Source organism: Pyxicephalus adspersus, chromosome 5, assembly GCF_032062135.1.
Source record: "Pyxicephalus adspersus chromosome 5, UCB_Pads_2.0, whole genome shotgun sequence".
In the NCBI taxonomy this organism is placed as follows: domain Eukaryota; kingdom Metazoa; phylum Chordata; class Amphibia; order Anura; family Pyxicephalidae; genus Pyxicephalus; species Pyxicephalus adspersus.
This window is the reverse complement of record NC_092862.1, coordinates 136,646,602-136,663,649: the sequence shown is the minus strand read 5'-3', so window position 1 is coordinate 136,663,649 and position 17,048 is coordinate 136,646,602. Positions and strand designations below refer to the sequence as shown.

Here is a 17,048-nt window from a genome sequence, read left to right as displayed (position 1 = left end):
CCCATTACACATTTAGATAAAAAGATCCTTTGCAAACCCCAGGAAGCAAAGTGTCACCCTGGCATAGAAGAAGAGGGTATAGTGACACCTGTCCTGTCCCAGATACCTGCACACTCCTGAGCCACCTGTTTCCAAACATTCCTTGCTGTTCTGCCTATGACTTTTCTGCACAGTCACACACTTCCTCCAACTCACAAAGGCTGCTGTGGCTACAAAACCAATCATAATACATAGATTTACATGTGAACGCCCTGCTAGGCCTGGCCTGTAAACAACTGTAGGAATACGATAGACATGCACATGTGACAGGCAGGCCAAGGTTTATAAATTACACAATGATCTGAGTAGCAGATGAGTCGCAGCCCTGCATTCTTCATTAATGTTAGCAGTGATATTAAGGAACTTAATTGCTCAACAATAAAAAGCTTTGTTTTATTTATTAGCTTAGTTCTCATTTTTAAATGGTGATTGGAATTATCTTTTATTGCCCGGAGGCTCATGCTTTTCACAGGCATTGGACTGCATTGGTCAGCGTCCTCCCACTACATGGGCAACCCAAAAAATGTTGTTCATAGGAACAGTTCACTTCATCCTATTGTGCGTTACTTCCCCCACCTCCTAGATTGTAAGCTCTTTGAGTCCTCTCCTCCTCCTGTGTCACTGTCTGTATATGTCTGTCATTTGCAACCCCTAATGTACAGCACTGCGTAATATGTTGGCGCTATATAAATCCTGTTTATTATTAATAATAATAATAATAATAATACTAATATTAATAATCATAACAGTATGTTTTGATGCAAAAAAGCAGGTTGGTGGCTTTTTCTTGCAGTGTGCATTGGATAAAAGAAAAAGAAGTATGTATTTAAAAAAAATACATCATTATGCAGGTAAAAAAAAGGTCTATGGTATAAACCTACGTTAAGATCTATTCACACCACAACACAGTGCACAAGTATTTTCTGCATAAATGTGGGTTGTGACAAACAGACCTAGGCTACTCATTTAGAATGCATGGGCTGCAACACACCGCAATATATTAAAAACTGGTGGTGTTAAGATTTTATTTCAACACCACAGTGCATTGCATGGATGAGATGTTGTGCCATCCAGAATAAACCTGCTTTTAATAGACCCTTAAAGTGTATGTAGAAGCAATAGTTTTTTAATATTTGAATATAGTTGGTTAGGATAGCTATTTTTTTTTTTTTTTTGCAGTGTCCTGATAGGGAGATTTCATTTCACTTCCTGTACTAAACAGATGAGCAGGGGTAAGTATCTCTCCAAAATAACAGAAAATTCTTTCTTACACCAATAGGAACTGGGCTCCCAGCACCTGCTTCTGCAAGAATTCTGAAGATGACATTACAAGAATTAATAAAAAGTAATTTCCACAATAAGAACAAGGACAAATTAAAAGGGGACATGATGCTGACAAATGTAGACAAAGACATTTTTTATTTACTTGTATTTATATAGCGCCAACATATTGTGCCGCACTTTACAAAGTCTATAGTCATGTCCCTAACTTTCTCCCTGAGGAGCTCACAATCTAATGTCCCTACCATAGCCATATGCTATTAACACAATTCAAGTCCAATTTTTAAGGGGAAGCCAGTTAACCTAACTGCATGTTTTTGGATGTGGAAGGAAACCCGTGTGCCCAGAGGAAACCCATGTATCATGCTGCCTCAACAAGCACTCTAATAAAAATATTACAGACCTTTCATTAAATTCCCTTGCATTATCAGTTACAATCAGTTAAATAGGGTCTTGGTGCATTTGTCAGCATACTTAGTATGAACTAATCCTGGCTGAAATGTCAGCACAGATATTAGAAATTAATTGCTGTCCCTATTAAAGCCACATCACCCGCTAGGCAGTAGTGGCAGACATTGATTGGATTTGCTTTGCCAAGAAGAATCTTTTTTTTTTCTCTGGGGTCAATTTATACAACAGGAGAAGCATACAAACCAGCAAATCATTTCTGAGCTGTAGCATTATCATGCAATGACTTTTGTCATTCAATTATTAAGTTCTCTCCTTTAGATGGTGCTAACCTCTCATTGTGCCAGCAGTAAAATTGGTGACAATTAGTCTTATAGTGAAACTTTGGACAAAATCAAAACTCCCTTTTGTAACAAAGTTTTTTGACATTATGACATTTAACTTAAATTACTTACTTACTAAAAAATACTATGAAAATGTTTTAGGCAGATGTGAAAAAATGCTGTAAACTAAGAATGGTTTTATAAAAAGTGTTATTAGTTTATTTTTTATCATTTACTAATGAAGAGACAATGAACAGAAGAGAAATACGAACCAAATTTATGTGGTTTGCCTTCCAAACAGCATCCATGCTTGTAAGTTCACTTGCACGCAGTTGTTGAAGGAACTTGGCAGTTTGTTTGTTCCAAACATCAGAGCTACCCTCAGATCTTCAGTGGATTCTAAAATCCTTCTGTCTTTTCTTATAATCCCAAACACAGTTGATGATGTTGAGATCAGGGCTCTGTGTAGACCATACCATCACTTCCAGGAATCCTTTTCTCCTTTATTACTGACGTTGGTTGTATGTTTGGGGTCATTGTCCTCCTGCAGAATAAATTGGGAACTAATCAGACTTCTGAATCAGACAATACCCCCCTGATAGTACTTCATGATGGATAAGCATCTCCTTATATTTCTCAGCATTGAAGACACCAATAATCTTGACCAAATACCCAACTCGATTTGCGGAAATGTAGCACCAAACTTGCACGGAACCTCCACCATACATTATTGTTGACCGCAGACACTCGGTATTGTATTCTCTCTAGCCCTTTGGTGAACAAACTGTCTTTTGCTACAGTGAAATATTTCAAATTTTGACTCACCATTCCATAGCACCTGTTGCCACTTTTCTGCATCCCAGTTTTTATGTTTTCATGCTTATTTGAGTCGCTTGGCCTTGTTTTCACATTAAATGTAGTTTTTATAACTGCAGTTCTTTCATGAAGGCCTCTTCTGTCCAGACTTTTGTAGACAGTAGGTGGGTGTACCTGAGTCCCACAAGTGTCTGCCAGTTCTGAGCTGATGGACTTCTTCTGAGTTTGAAGAGTAAAGCTGCATACCCGCGTGCAATTATTGTCGTTGGAAAGGATCTTTCATGATCCTTTCCAACGATAAGCACTGCACAATGCATGAACGAGTGTTGTACATACAGCACCATTCTGCTCTATGGAGAGGGGAGGGGGAGAACGACAGAGTGGCATTGGCGTTCTCCCCCTTGACTTGCATTAGGATCGTTCGTCGTTCATCATCTGTGGATCCGCCAGGACGGTCGTTCGGATGATGGACGTCAGGCGTTGTACACACGCCAGATTCTCGTCCAATATCAGCCCTGAGCCAATTATCGGGCAAGACCCATTGGACGTGTGTACGTAGCTTAAGGAGTAAGTATGGTGTGTCTTTTCTCTGCAGTCTCCTTAAAGCGTAACTAAACTCAGAATTATAATTTTACATAAAAGGGTAGAGAACCTTTCTTTGTAAGGTAAAAATTCTGGAGTTTTTTTTGTTTTTTTAGGTGCAAAAAAAAAAAAAGAAATCACCACACCCTAATTCCTGTCCACCTAGGCAGTCGAGAATGAATGGGAGTGCAAAGCCTCCCTAGATACCTACGTCACGCATCCTGGGAGGCTCTTGGGCAATCCTTTTGCGCATGCCTGAGCCTTTTTGCTCAAAAAAAAAAAAACAGCACATGCGTGAGATCGTCAATTTTATTTTTCATTCTATGTCACCCAATCTCGTGCCTGGGTTGGGTGACATAGGAGGAAGAACCCGAAAGAGAAGATAGAGATGGCGGCGCCCGGGACAGATGCCAAGACGATGCTGGACCAGATGACGAACACCCCCGTAGTGATCAAACTGCACTGCGGAATTGAAGGTGTGTTTTTGTTTTTGAATTTTGAGTATAGTTCCTCTTTAACTTTCCGTCAGGACAGATCCATGAACCACGAGCGCAGTACACACATCAGATTTTTGTCAAATAACACCCCTGAGGGAATTATTGGATGAGAGTCATCTGACATGTGTACATAGCCTAATACTTATAACCCTTTTATTAAACTGTCTCTCTGAAAAGGTATTATTAACTGTTTCTCTGAAAAGTTATTATAGGATATATGATGCATCATTAAGGAAATTCTTTATTTTAACTCCTGTAGGTTATATACCAGGCATAAGCAAACTACGGCCCATTGGGCTTTTTAATCTGGCCCGTCAAATATTAGTTCAAAATTGTTTACTAGTAAAAAATAGTAGCCATTAACACTGTTCCCACTAATTTTGAATGTAAGTTTTCTTTTAATTTTAGGTAATAGCTTTTACATGTAATTAATATCAGTTCATACAAACACCCTTCATCCATCTGATACTGGCCCAGCCTGTCTGTCAAATTCTAAAACTCATTGTGGCCCCTGAGCCAAAAAGTTTGCCCATTCCTATTATATAATATTGTGAGCAATTTATACTCGACTGAATCTCAATTATCAATCTCAGCATGACACAGCATGTACATTCTGCTAAAAAACATCAATACAAATGATTGAAATCATAATAATAATCATAAAAAGAAACTGTATACAAAATGTTCTCATGCAAATAAAATTCCCTTCGGAAACGTTATATATGAAATATTTAATTGGCTGCTGTGGGCAACACATTTTTCTCCATCTATATATCACACTTTAGGCCCAATGCGTTCACTTTATTCCACATACTGAGTGTCTGCAATGAGTTGCTATGGAAAGCTTTTGAGTAAATGATATTTATTGGCATACCAAAGGAGGCAACTTCAGGACAGGGCCTACAAATGGACTCCTCTGTCCTCTGCATAGCTATTATGCACCTAGCCTTGTCGTCATCAATGAATCATCTGATCTGTCACTTTCCAATTGTAGTGGCTGAATAAACATGTTTGGAGTAAGAGAATGGCCCTTGCTGAGAAATAGCAAAAGTAAACACTTGTTGACCGCATCCAATGTACTCAAGTCTCTACATTTCCTTCAGCCGGTGTTTATGTACATCTCCATAGAGACTTGTCTTCTGCTGGTGCTTGCAATTACTGCTGCAGTGTGTTGGGGATTAGAGCAAGCTGAGAGGAGAAAAGTAATTTTGGTTTAGCAAAGTTCTGTTCCCTGACCCTCCCTCAATGTTTTGTCCGTTAATCTGGAATTCTAATCAGGTTCTGCGAGTCTCTGGATTCTTCAACCTAAACAGCTCTGGTAAGTGGGTAGTATGACAGATAATCCAATTTATTTCTCTATAGCAACTGGATGTATTATAATGTAAATGTTTTTGTTTTTTTGCAACTCTGTAATAGCTTAAGGGAATGTGTCCTGGAGTTAATAAGACTTGGACATGCAGCATTCATGAAAGTACAAATTTTGCATGAACTTGGCAGTGTCTGGCCTAATGTTATGAGTAGCCAACATTTACATTTACATTTAAAACTCCTACCTGGTTCCAACGTTCCATCGGCGTCCTCCAGCAATGCCCGGCATCTGCGTCCCCGGCGTGTGAATGTTGGAGACGTGATGCCAGGGGAAGCAGATGCAACTTTTTACATTTAAAAATACTCATTTTTCATACCGCCAGGGAGGTTAATAGAAGTTCAATTCCCACACCTGTATGCTCTGATGGACCTACATTCACATTTCACATATGGACCTAATTATTTGACAAAAAAATGTTATTGAAAAAATGCAAAACATACAAAAAGTATTTTTCTGATTTATTGTTAGTTTAAAAAAAGTGTTGCAGTCTATAAAAATGCATATATTAATAGGTAAGTTGTCCCAGTTATATTGACCCTATCAATAAATTAAGTGCTACATGAAGTTATTTAATTAGATTGAATGAAATAAAAAAAAAACAAATAAGCATAACTTAAGTAATTAGGGTGATCTGGATTAGCTAAGAGTCAGTAAGGGTTCATACCTGTTCTTACCTGCCTGATAACTGCTCAACTATGATAGCTGGAAGAAAAGAATAAAGAAGATGGCAGCAACCTAAGATGGAACTGGGATTCCAATCTGCTTTAAAGTCCTGGGATGACAGAATACATTGTCTCATAGTCTTGGTGGTTCATAGGTTTTCTTGCACTTTCCTTCATAAAAAAGAATAGCTCACATTGTGCCAGTATAGTAATGTGAGTAATAGGCACCAGTGTGAAGTTGTAATTATTTGGTATTAGATTACTTAATCTTGTCACAATGTATCCTATACAAAGCTGAACCTTTTAACAAAGAATCAAACCAGCAAATTAAAGTAATAAAGGAAACTTGTATTAGGTATTGTCACCGGCTGCAAAGGGTGAAGGAGCGGCAGGTGAACAACAGCAAAGTTAATATGATCAGGGTTGGTCGGCAGTTGCAGTCCTTTGTATAGAAACTGTCACTTCACAATGAAAAGGCAAGAATGACAGAGTCTCCTTAAATCTAAATTTAAATCCAGTCAAATATGTTTTTAGGTTTTGATTACAGAGGGAAGAAGATGAATTTTCTGTCTGTGACCCCTTCTAGGAGATTCTCCCTTACTAGCTGTCCCTGGGATGCCTATACAGTTTTATTAAAAGGATTTGTGATCCAGGTTTGAGGGATTTTTCATGACTTCCTTTGCTGGCAGGAAGTAAGTGGAAATCTTCCCAATGGGGCAAAAATCAATAATTAACCTAACAAAGCTTCTAAATTTTTCTCAATCTCTATAAAATAGACTTTAGGTGAAAACTCCAGACAAACAGTTATACACATAGTTAAAATATATTGCATATATGTTGACTGTTTTACCAGACACATTATTTGCAATACTGCACAAATATTTATGTCATGTATTTGTCTATACTGTATGGCTATACAGCTGACACATTTAGTTCCTAAACAATTTAAACTGAACAATCTGTGTAGCAGAACAGGAATCTAAATATGTATTAAGCAAGTATTGCTGCCTCTGAGAAATTATAAAGTTCAATGAATGAACCTGCACTGTGCACTTTTAGCATACATTGATAAAAATGCATTCTAGTTCTAGCATAGGTTTTGTGTTTATACAAATTTGGAAAATCTAACATTGAAGTATGGTTAGTGTAGTTACCCAAAACTGTCTTTTTACTGTCATCTGCAGATTTGGAAAGAAATGTCAATAATGTCTCCAGAAAAGCACAATATTACCACTCTCAATCTTAATGGTGGAGAGCTGAATGAAATTCCGACAGATGTGTTTCAATGTCCGATCTTGAAGACTCTCCAGTTGGACAACAATCTCATCCAACACTTGCCTCAAGATGTGAAGATTCTTCAGCATCTTGAGAAATTATCCATTGAAGGAAATAGGCTGCAATGTCTGCCTTCCGAATTAGGACATCTTCCGCAACTGCAGGCTTTAAACATAAACCATAACCAGATTACGTCCCTTCCGGATAACATCTCAAACCTCCAGCACATCAGGCAACTTTTTGCCAATAATAACCATCTTGTTCAGCTACCTACAGGTATTGGAGACCTTTCAACCCTTCAGATTTTGGGACTTAGCAGAAACTCCCTAAAAACTTTGCCTGAGTCAGTAGCCAATCTTACAAACTTACATGTGTTAAATTTGGATGGAAATCAGATGTCTATCTTACCCAAGCCCATCTTCAGGCTACTGAACCTAGTCAAGCTCTGTTTAAGTGGAAACCAAATAAAAAACTTGCCAAAAGAAATTGGTAACCTAAAAGCTCTTCGAGAACTGTCGCTAAGTAATAACCAGCTAACCTTCTTACCTGTGCAACTTTTCAACTTAACCAATTTGGAAGAACTCATCCTGGATAACAACCGGTTAACCAGAATATCAGAAAAGATAGAGCGAATGCAACATCTCAAAGTGTTTTCCGTTTCCAATAATCTACTTCAGTTCATTACAGAGAGCATCTGCAACTGTCAAAATATAGAAACTTTGATTTTAAGTGGCAACCAAATGTGTGAACTTCCGGCAAAGATTCACAAACTGAAAAACCTAAAGGATCTTTGGGTTGACCGAAATGCCTTGGCAGTTTTGCCAGAGCAACTATCTCACTTGAAAAGTCTTTCACTGATTGCCTGGGCTGAAAATCAGCTGATTTACGTTCCAATTGAATTGAAAAACTGTTTGCAAATCACTCAGCTGGACTTAAGTGGTAACAAGTTGGTGGAAGTTCCACAAGCATTGTCCTCCATGATAGCACTATTACATTTAAACCTGAATAAAAATGAAATTTATAACATACCTGAGACCATTGTTTATAACAAGCAGCTGAAACATTTAGAGATGAGTGGAAACAACTTAAAAAGCTTCTCAATTTACTTGTGTACACTTACCAATCTCATTTACTTAGATCTGAGTAGTAACGAACTTTGTGAAGTTCCACCAAACGTGTCTGAGATGGACTCTTTGACTGATCTTCTTCTCCAGTATAACAAGTTTACATGTTTTCCCCCTGAACTCTGCACATTAAAGAGTCTCAAGAGACTGAATCTGTCAGACAATCAGATTCAATTTGTTCCTGCAAAAATCAGTGAGCTACAATCACTGAGGGATTTGGACCTGTCGAACAATAACTTCAAAGCCTTCCCTGTTGAGGTGTGCTCTGTTCTGTCATTGGAGACACTAAATATCAAGCAGGAGAATGGGAAGAAGGTAATTAAAACATTTGCTAATCTGTATGTTCTTGTCTGATCCGAGCTTTCATGTTTATTTATGTACCAGTACCGGGCTCTTGAAAAGATTATCCCTGGGGAGTAGAATGTGCATGTTAGGTTTTACAAAAGTGCTGTTTTAAAACATTTTACTACTTGGATATCAGTAAGGACAAAATAATTTTAATACAGTAGAACCTCGGTTATCCAGCACCCACAAGGAATGGCTGATTCGGATAAGTGTAGTTTCCGCTTAACTGAGGGTACTCTGAGGTTTCTCAGCTATTCAGCACTAGACTCAAATGGGAAGACTTGTCCCCATTCACCTCTAGTGGTGAATTGCTGAAAAAAGGGAAACTCCAATGACGTTGGAGCCATCATCAGGGTTTCCTTTTCTCAGCCCCTCTGCTCGGCTCTACTCTCCTCACAGCTCCGCTCTCCTAAATTGCTCCAGCAGCCCTAGCGGAGCTTTGGTATGTGTTCTTGGATGAAGAACACATGCCACAGCTCCGCTAGGGCTGCAGGAGCAATCAAGAAAGTGAAGCTGTAGAGTGCCGGTTATCTGAATTTTCCGGTTATCTGAGTTCCGGTTAACCGGGGTTCCACTGTACTTTATATCGCTATATAATCAGATCAAAATCAACCATGAATTTATTCTGAACCTGTAAGAGAAAGTATAAGGCCTCACTTTAGATTTTTGTCATCAGAAATGATCTTTCACGACAAAAGATTGAAAGATGAATGAACGTGTGCTGTACATACAGTGCGGTGCTGTTCTATGGAGAGGGGAGGGGGGAGAACAAGCAAGCGGCAACCTGCTGCACTCTTCTCCCTTAATTTAACCATTGAGGTCATTCATCTTCCATCGCTTATTGATCCGCCTCAATGTCGGATGGCCACATTACATGTCAGATTCTCGTCTGGGACAAGCCTCATTTCGAGAGTCATCTGAGATGTGTACATAGCCTAACTTGAATGCCTTTGATTAGAGGAGCATATAAAAAGAAAACAAAAAACCATCAATGAAACAATGGGCAGTACAGAAAGGCCTTCTGAAAGTACCAGGTATTCATTGGTATCATTCTATCATGTATCCCAAAAATAATAGGTTTATTCCTCATTTTTAGATACTGGGCAAAAACATGCAAATCAGTCCTTTAACCTCCCTGGGGGTATTCCCGAATGTGGCTCGGGGTGAATTTTCCATACCAAAAGCGGTAACCCTGAACCACACTCGGGGGTGGAAATGCCATGGAATTTAAAAATTCCACCTGGTTTCCACACTCCAGCGGTGCCCGCGGTGTCCGCCATCGATCCCAGGCATCTTCTTCCCCTGGCGATGCCTGGCCGGCATATGCATCCCGGGTGTGCGAACGTTGGGTAAGCAAGGCTAGGGGAAGCAGATGCCGACCAGGCATCTGTTACGCGAGTGTGTGGCTGGAGGGCGAGACCGTTAGGCTGGTAGGTGGACCAGGTGGGACATTTAAAATACTAGGTATTTTTAAATGTACCATTTTTGCATTTAAAAAAAATTAGTACTCATACCGCCAGGGAGGTTAAGCATCTTTGGCTAACTGTATTAGAACCACTGATGTGTAATACAGATACAACTTAATATTATAGAGCCGTTTATTTTATACCGCCCTTTCAGGCTTATAGGCCATCAGGTGCATGGCAAACAATGGCTTCTTTGGAACCCAAACACCCAGCAGTGTTTTTGACCATTTTAACATGCTGGAACCCCTTTAAAAAACTTTCACATCTTGCTATGATTACTAAACCCACAACCCATATTTTTGTGTTGATCAGTAGGAAGAATGGCTCTTGCATTGCTGGCCAGTGGGGAGAATGTCACCCTTACAGATAGCCAAAAAGATCATTGGTATCCATTATACTAACCTGAGAGGCACAAAATGCTCATTGCTCAGGGAACTCGCAGCAACCTTTGGAGAAAGCCTGGTTGAGAAACACTCTTACTTAAACACTTTAGAAGGTATCTGTAGGCTACAGTTTCATAGCTAGCAGTACATGTACACCAAGGTGTTCTTCTGACAAATTCTGGAATACGCCTGTCAAAGTAAATTTAGAATATTAGTTTACAATTGTAGCAAATAATAGATGCATTCCAATGATTTCCATTTTAGTTCTTCTGAACTATTTTCTGCTCTAACCCAGCAGCTGATTTGCTTTATTTCAAAAAGGTTCTGTGTTGATGGGCTTTTGTTTGTTATAAAAAGGCGGTGGATTTCCATACGAGTCTGTAGGAAATTCAAAGCGAGATCACCAGAAGCCCAAATAAAACTCTGAATAATCTCAGAAGTGTCCCCAACTGATGCCAAAAACACAATGCTAAAGCCCATTGACACAGGTCCTCAGACAGCTATGCTCCTGATCTTTTGTGATGTCTGAAAGAAATCAAAGACCTGCATGGTGCAATATCCTAAGTGTCTTCACTAAGTCTCTGAATTATTGTTTATTTGAGAAATCCACGTAGAGCAGACTGGAAGAAAGATTGGCACTAATAAAAGCCAATTAGGACACTATTGTAAATTTCTAAACCAGCCGTTCTCAATATTGATTCGGTAGAACCCTACAGTTCCTCCAGGGGTTGCTAGGCTTTCCTTGAGTTTTGGCTGATTGACTTCCTACTTTCTGTTGCCTGCATAGTTCTTGTGCCAACACTTTTCAGAGCCATGACACCAGTGGCAATTTCACCTGTCCTTAGGGTGGCATACCTTGGGACACAGCCAGCCAACTTCCCTGAGCCTGGGATTTAGACAGGGGACATGGCTCGTAGCCCTGGTCAGTGCCCCTCCCAAACCAGGGTCCTTCTCCTGACCCCGCTTGGGGGTGCACCGGCCAGAGCCACGGACTACCAAAATTTTCTTGCGGACCACAGGTTGCCGACCACTGCTTTAAAGATCCCATATATGTATTAAACTTGTATATATAATTCTTTGTCTGCAGTTCGGTTTTACAATCCCAAGGGATTGTTTCTAGAACAATTATACATAATTAGATAGGGTCCATAGGCAAACGTATACATGGGTATTAGAGATATGTTATCCCACAGCACATTTTGCCTAGTGTAAAGTGTGTCACTGTTAAGATGGTGGAACATCGTTTAATAAATCTGAAAAAAACACTCATGTGCAGATACCTTAATCTGCACACTTCACATACCTTGGATTCAATAGGCCTAAATTATGAAAGTTCTCCAAGACTAGAGAAGATTCACTATCATAGATGAACTTTGGTGATCCAGCAAACCTAGATTTCTTAAAAATCATTTCCTATTGCTTGGCAAATGTTTTTAATCCAGGATCAGATTAATTCCAGGTTTGCTGGATTATCCAAATTCATTCATGGTAGTCTGTCAACTCCAGTCTTGGAGATCTGTAATAAATCAGGTCTAATGTTTGATGACTGATTATGTGATACATATTTTTTACAGATTACAGATCTCCCAGAAGATCTGTGTAACCTAACAAACCTGAAGAGTCTGGACATTTCAGAAAATCATTTAAAATATATTCCGAACAGTATTGGACAAATGAAAAATCTGACGCATTTATCTGCAGCCAACAATCAGCTCTGTTGTCTTCCTGGATCTATTTCTGATATGAAGGGTCTACAACACATCAACCTGAGTGGTATGTACCTGTATACTGTTTATGTCCTTTTCTCTTAAGGAAGGTTCTAAATTATTGGCAGCAATGGAAGATCTTTTCTTGAGTGATAAGAGATTGACAATGACAAATCGTTATTATGGACCTTGGGTGTTGCATAGACAAAAAATCCCCCATCCCATATAATGTTTGCGTCCAATGACCCAAATACCTGAAAATCAGTTTACAGAACTTCAAGCAGGATCAGTATATATTTGCACTTTATGAGAAAATATCTTTTGTTTAATGTAAAATGCAGGCCTAAATATAAACCTGGTTAAACTGATCCAAAACCATTATAGTCAATATTTTCTTAACAGCACACCCACAACACTGCTAAAGTTTGTCTTATTTGCACCCCTGGCTGCTGTTACTAACCCAGGGTGCAAAGGACAAAATAAATATTTCTTTAATAAAAATAATTATTCTTTTATAGGTAACAAGCTAATTTCATTACCTGGAGACATTCATCAACTAAAGAGTTTGCACACGATTGATCTTAATAAAAATCCAATGGTGAGACCTCCACGTCTTGTGTGTGAAGGGAAACAGCTTTATCCTATTGGGTGCTACTTACAGGCTGCTGACATCAGGGAAGGTAAGCAGAAACGTGAAGCAAAAGACAGGAAAAAACAAAATTTAGTAAACATTGCCCATTACTATAGTTCCTTCAAGGAAGATATTATTGTATACTACTTGGAAATATTTTTAAAATAGTTGGCCCACCCGGAAATCTGCTAATCAGTGTCTGCACCTAGCAAGATCCAAGTAAAAATGTTTCTAAAATTGCCATGAATTTATACAAAATTGCAGTCTAAAGCTGCGTACACACGGCAAATTTTTCTCGCCCGATAATCGGTATCGGCCAATTATCGGGCGAAAATCTGCCGTGTGTACAGTCGGTCGTCGTCCATCGTCCGACGACCGTCCTGGCGGATCCATGGACGATGGACGACGACCGATCCTAATGAAAGGGAAGGGGAGAGCGCGCAGCAGGGTGCTGCTCCGTCGCTCTCCCCCTCCCCTCTCCATAGAGCATGAACGGTGCTGTATGTACAGCATCGTTCATGCATCTTGCAGTCTTTTCTCGTTGGAAAGGATCGTGAAAGATCCTTTCCAACGAGAAAAATTGCAAGTGTGTACGCAGCTTAACATATTCCTGGGATCTTCTGTAGTTTTTGGGGAAAGAGGCTACATAGAGAGATCAGAAAAGAGCCAGAATCTTTGTTATTTGTTGCTTGGAGATCCTGCTTAACATTTGCTTATTTCCTTATTACAGAGAGGATTATGCAGAAGATTTTTAAATTAGTTTCAGGCAGTCTCCTTACAGAAGATTTTACATTTCTGTGCAAGAAACTGAAGCTTCGAGATGAAGACATCAAAACAATATTAAAGAACAAGTAAGGAAAAAAATACATTATCCATTGCCTTCTGTGTGCTTTAACTTAAATCTAACTCAATTTTCTGTGACACACAAACTGACTTCTTTGGAAAACAAGGTGGAATAGAAGTAGATCAGGTGGAATGGGATAGTGAGCCCTCCACCATCAAGGAAAATTAATATAAAGTAATTTTCCATAAATTACATAGTTACATAGTAAGTCAGGGTTAAAAAAAGACTTAAAGAGGAACTAAACTGAAAACTGGAAAAAAAATCCACTTACCTTCAATCCTGCAGGGCAGTCCAATCCATCCGGGGGTGTCCTGCATCAGGTCTGTCCCGGAGTCATCTTTTCCGCAGTCGGTGCTCCAGGCGCCGCCATATTCATATCTTCTCCCGGGTTCTTCATCCTATGTCAAAAAAACAAAAAAAAAAAATGAATTTTTACTTTACATAAAAGGGTTGTCTACCCTTTTATGTAAAGTGAAATTTCTGAGTTTAGGTACACTTTAAGTCCATCAACCACTAGGGAAATAAATATATCCCAGACATAAAACCCTTTGGACATAGTTGATCCACAGGAAGGCAAAAAAAAAAATATATTATAATAATATATTTTTAATATAATAATATATTATATTATGTGCTTCTAGAAATCATCCAGCTCTTTCTTAAAGCAATCTATAGAACTTGCTGAAACTACTTCCTGAGGGAGCTTATTCCATAATTTCACAGACCTTACAGTGAAGAATCCTTTCCTTACCAGGAGATTAAACTTCTTTTCCTCCAGACGCAAAGAGTGCCCTCTTATTCTTTGTAATGATCTTAAAGTGAATAATTGGGAAGAGAGTTCTCTATATCGACCATTTATATATTTATACAGGGTGATCATATCCCCCCTTTATATGTCTCTTCTCAAGGGAGAATAGATTCAGTTCAGCTAATCTCTCTTTATAGCTGAGCTCCTTCATTAATTTCATTAGTTGTTATAAATTGAAGGCTGTGATTGATTAGACAGCATATGTATATGATTTTCCCCCTTCTCCATCACAATCCTATGTCATAGTGTCTTGGCTATTTAGGGCTGACCCATATCTCCATACTACTCACAGTGCCTCATACCTCTATTATAATCCACACTGCTGCTTACCTCTCTATGGACTTCTGTACAGTGGTGCTTTTTTATGTTTTCTGCAACCACATTAACTTGTACAAAGCAAAGAAGGGATTGACCTTCATTGATTTCTTTTACACCACTACCTACCTATCTATTATTATTATTATTAATAATAATAATAATAATAATAAAAAAACAGGATTTATATAGTGACAACATATTACGCAATGCTGTACATTAAATAGGGGTTGAAAATGACAGACAGTTACGGAAAGTGACACAGGAGGAGGAGAGGACCCTGCTCAGAAGAGCTTACAATCCATGAGGAGGAGGAAGTCACACACAATAGGAGGGGGGATCGCTATTACAAACTAAACAAAACAAATTACAATTTTTTTTTTTCCTAAGCAGGTTTTTGTACTCCTGTTTCAGTATTTGTGCCATTACCTCTTATTTTACCTTTTACCTATTATTCTTTCTCTGTTCAGACACTGCAACCTCTGAAAGCCTCTTTAGCATTTGAAACTTGAAGGCCATCAGATGCTGGTGCCCTCCACCATACACAAGTACTAATCTCTGACCCCTACTTTTGAGTTCCAAGAATGGAACCATTGCATGGTGGGAGATGCTGCATCTGGAAATGTCTAATGCTGAAAAGACTCATTGCAGGCTGCAATGCTTAAATTGAAGAAAAAGTAAGAGACACAGACTGGCGACTATGGCGACTATAAATATATATATATATATATATTTATGTATATTTATTTATATTTATTTATTTTTTCAGGAAAGCACTGGTTCTAAATCTGAAGATCAGACAATTTTTCTAATGTTACTAAAGCTACGTACACACTTCCAATTATTATCGTTGGTAAACGAACGACGAACGATCCTGCACGATATCTGCGAACGATCGTAAAGCACCGATCCTGTACATAGAGATAACGACATGATCGTTCGCAGATATTGTACACACGATAGATGAGATCGTTTGAACGATACAGGAAGTGACGTGCACCACAGGAAGTGAGCGAACGTTCGTTCACCGCGCATGCTCAGACCATGGACGATCAATGAACGAGCATACCAAAAATAAATTAATTTTCATTTTTTTTTTTTTTTTTTTTTACATGTACATACACAATAAAAAAAATAAAACCTTGCAATACTGTGTTGCAGGACTGTGTTCACACACTTACACATGACTACGTCCATTTTTTGTTTCAGATCTCTGCAACTACCGGACAAGGTCCTGCATGCTTTGAACCTCTGGAAAGAAAACAGACAGACTAATATAAGTCCAACAGCCGTTTCAGAACAGCTAATTAGAGTGCTGGTGATGGCTGACCTACATGAGATTGCATTAAAAGCCAATATGCTTAAACTCAATGCAAAGTCAATAAAACTGTGACATCCAAATTGTTTACTACTATATAAAAACTCAGTTAACTCATATGTGTGTGTCACTGTGCTGTGTGTTTACAGACTACTATCTTTTGAAATTATTAACTGAATCCTACAAAGATCAGATTATGGCTTGGTCTTCTTTCATCATTCCTCCTGTTCCTTGCAACCGGTCAGTCAGGTTGTTCTATTGTCCTCAATTCAAAAACAAGAATTAGAAGGCCATTGGGATTGGGGTCACAATGTCACACTATGAGGTTTATGCTTGCATAGCAGGAAGAGGAGTGGGATATAGAGATCTTTGCTAGGTCATGTCTGGATTACAGAGCATTGGCCTTGGTATTCTTAGGGTCAAGGGTGGTAGGTTTCAACAAAAATTGATCCTGCAAAGAATGACTGGTGAGACTGCTGAGAGTTGTGGGGCTTGTATAGTCAGAGTTTAAAGCACCCATTACCAGGTATGTGATGCCTAAATGCCAATTGGGAGACCACATCTCCTCCAAAAATTTTTCCGATCCATTCAGTCTCTGTTTAGTTTTTTGTTTTTTCTTTTTCTTAAAACTACAATAGACTATTTATTTTGGTACAATATATGAGGCCACCTTTCAACTGGATTGACAAACACCAAGTAGAATTTTCCTAAAACAAATGGGAACTACTATAATTTCTACTGTCATTATAATAACCCTGAGAAAGCCTGGTGGCGAAACGTGTCAGGATCTAAGACAAATTCCGTATATACTATCGTTGAATTTTGGTTCTAAAGACCTATACCTATTTGTATCTAC

The 17,048-nt window shown here is 38.8% G+C and overlaps 1 protein-coding gene across 1 annotated transcript; it reads left to right on the top strand.

The window, feature by feature from the left end:
* The first annotated feature begins 5,124 nt into the window (after nucleotides 1–5,124).
* On the top strand, nucleotides 5,125–16,303 carry LRRD1 (leucine rich repeats and death domain containing 1). The gene is made up of 6 exons (XM_072413470.1): nucleotides 5,125–5,264; nucleotides 7,162–8,691; nucleotides 12,145–12,343; nucleotides 12,795–12,956; nucleotides 13,638–13,758; nucleotides 16,084–16,303. The coding sequence occupies exons 2-6, from the start codon at nucleotides 7,174–7,176 to the stop codon at nucleotides 16,265–16,267; spliced, it is 2,184 nt and encodes a 727-aa protein (XP_072269571.1). The 5' UTR covers nucleotides 5,125–5,264; nucleotides 7,162–7,173; the 3' UTR covers nucleotides 16,268–16,303.
* Nucleotides 16,304–17,048: the final 745 nt, after the last annotated feature.

What these genes read in the sequence shown, in the direction of transcription:
- LRRD1 (XM_072413470.1), top strand. Translation starts at nt 7,174, where the DNA reads ATGTCAATAATGTCTCCAGAAAAGCACAATATTACCACTCTCAATCTT. An exon ending in AGCAGGAGAATGGGAAGAAG is followed by an intron (nt 8,692 to 12,144) that starts GTAATTAAAACA and finishes TATTTTTTACAG; the next exon opens with ATTACAGATCTCCCAGAAGA. An exon ending in AAAACAATATTAAAGAACAA is followed by an intron (nt 13,759 to 16,083) that starts GTAAGGAAAAAA and finishes TTTTTGTTTCAG; the next exon opens with ATCTCTGCAACTACCGGACA.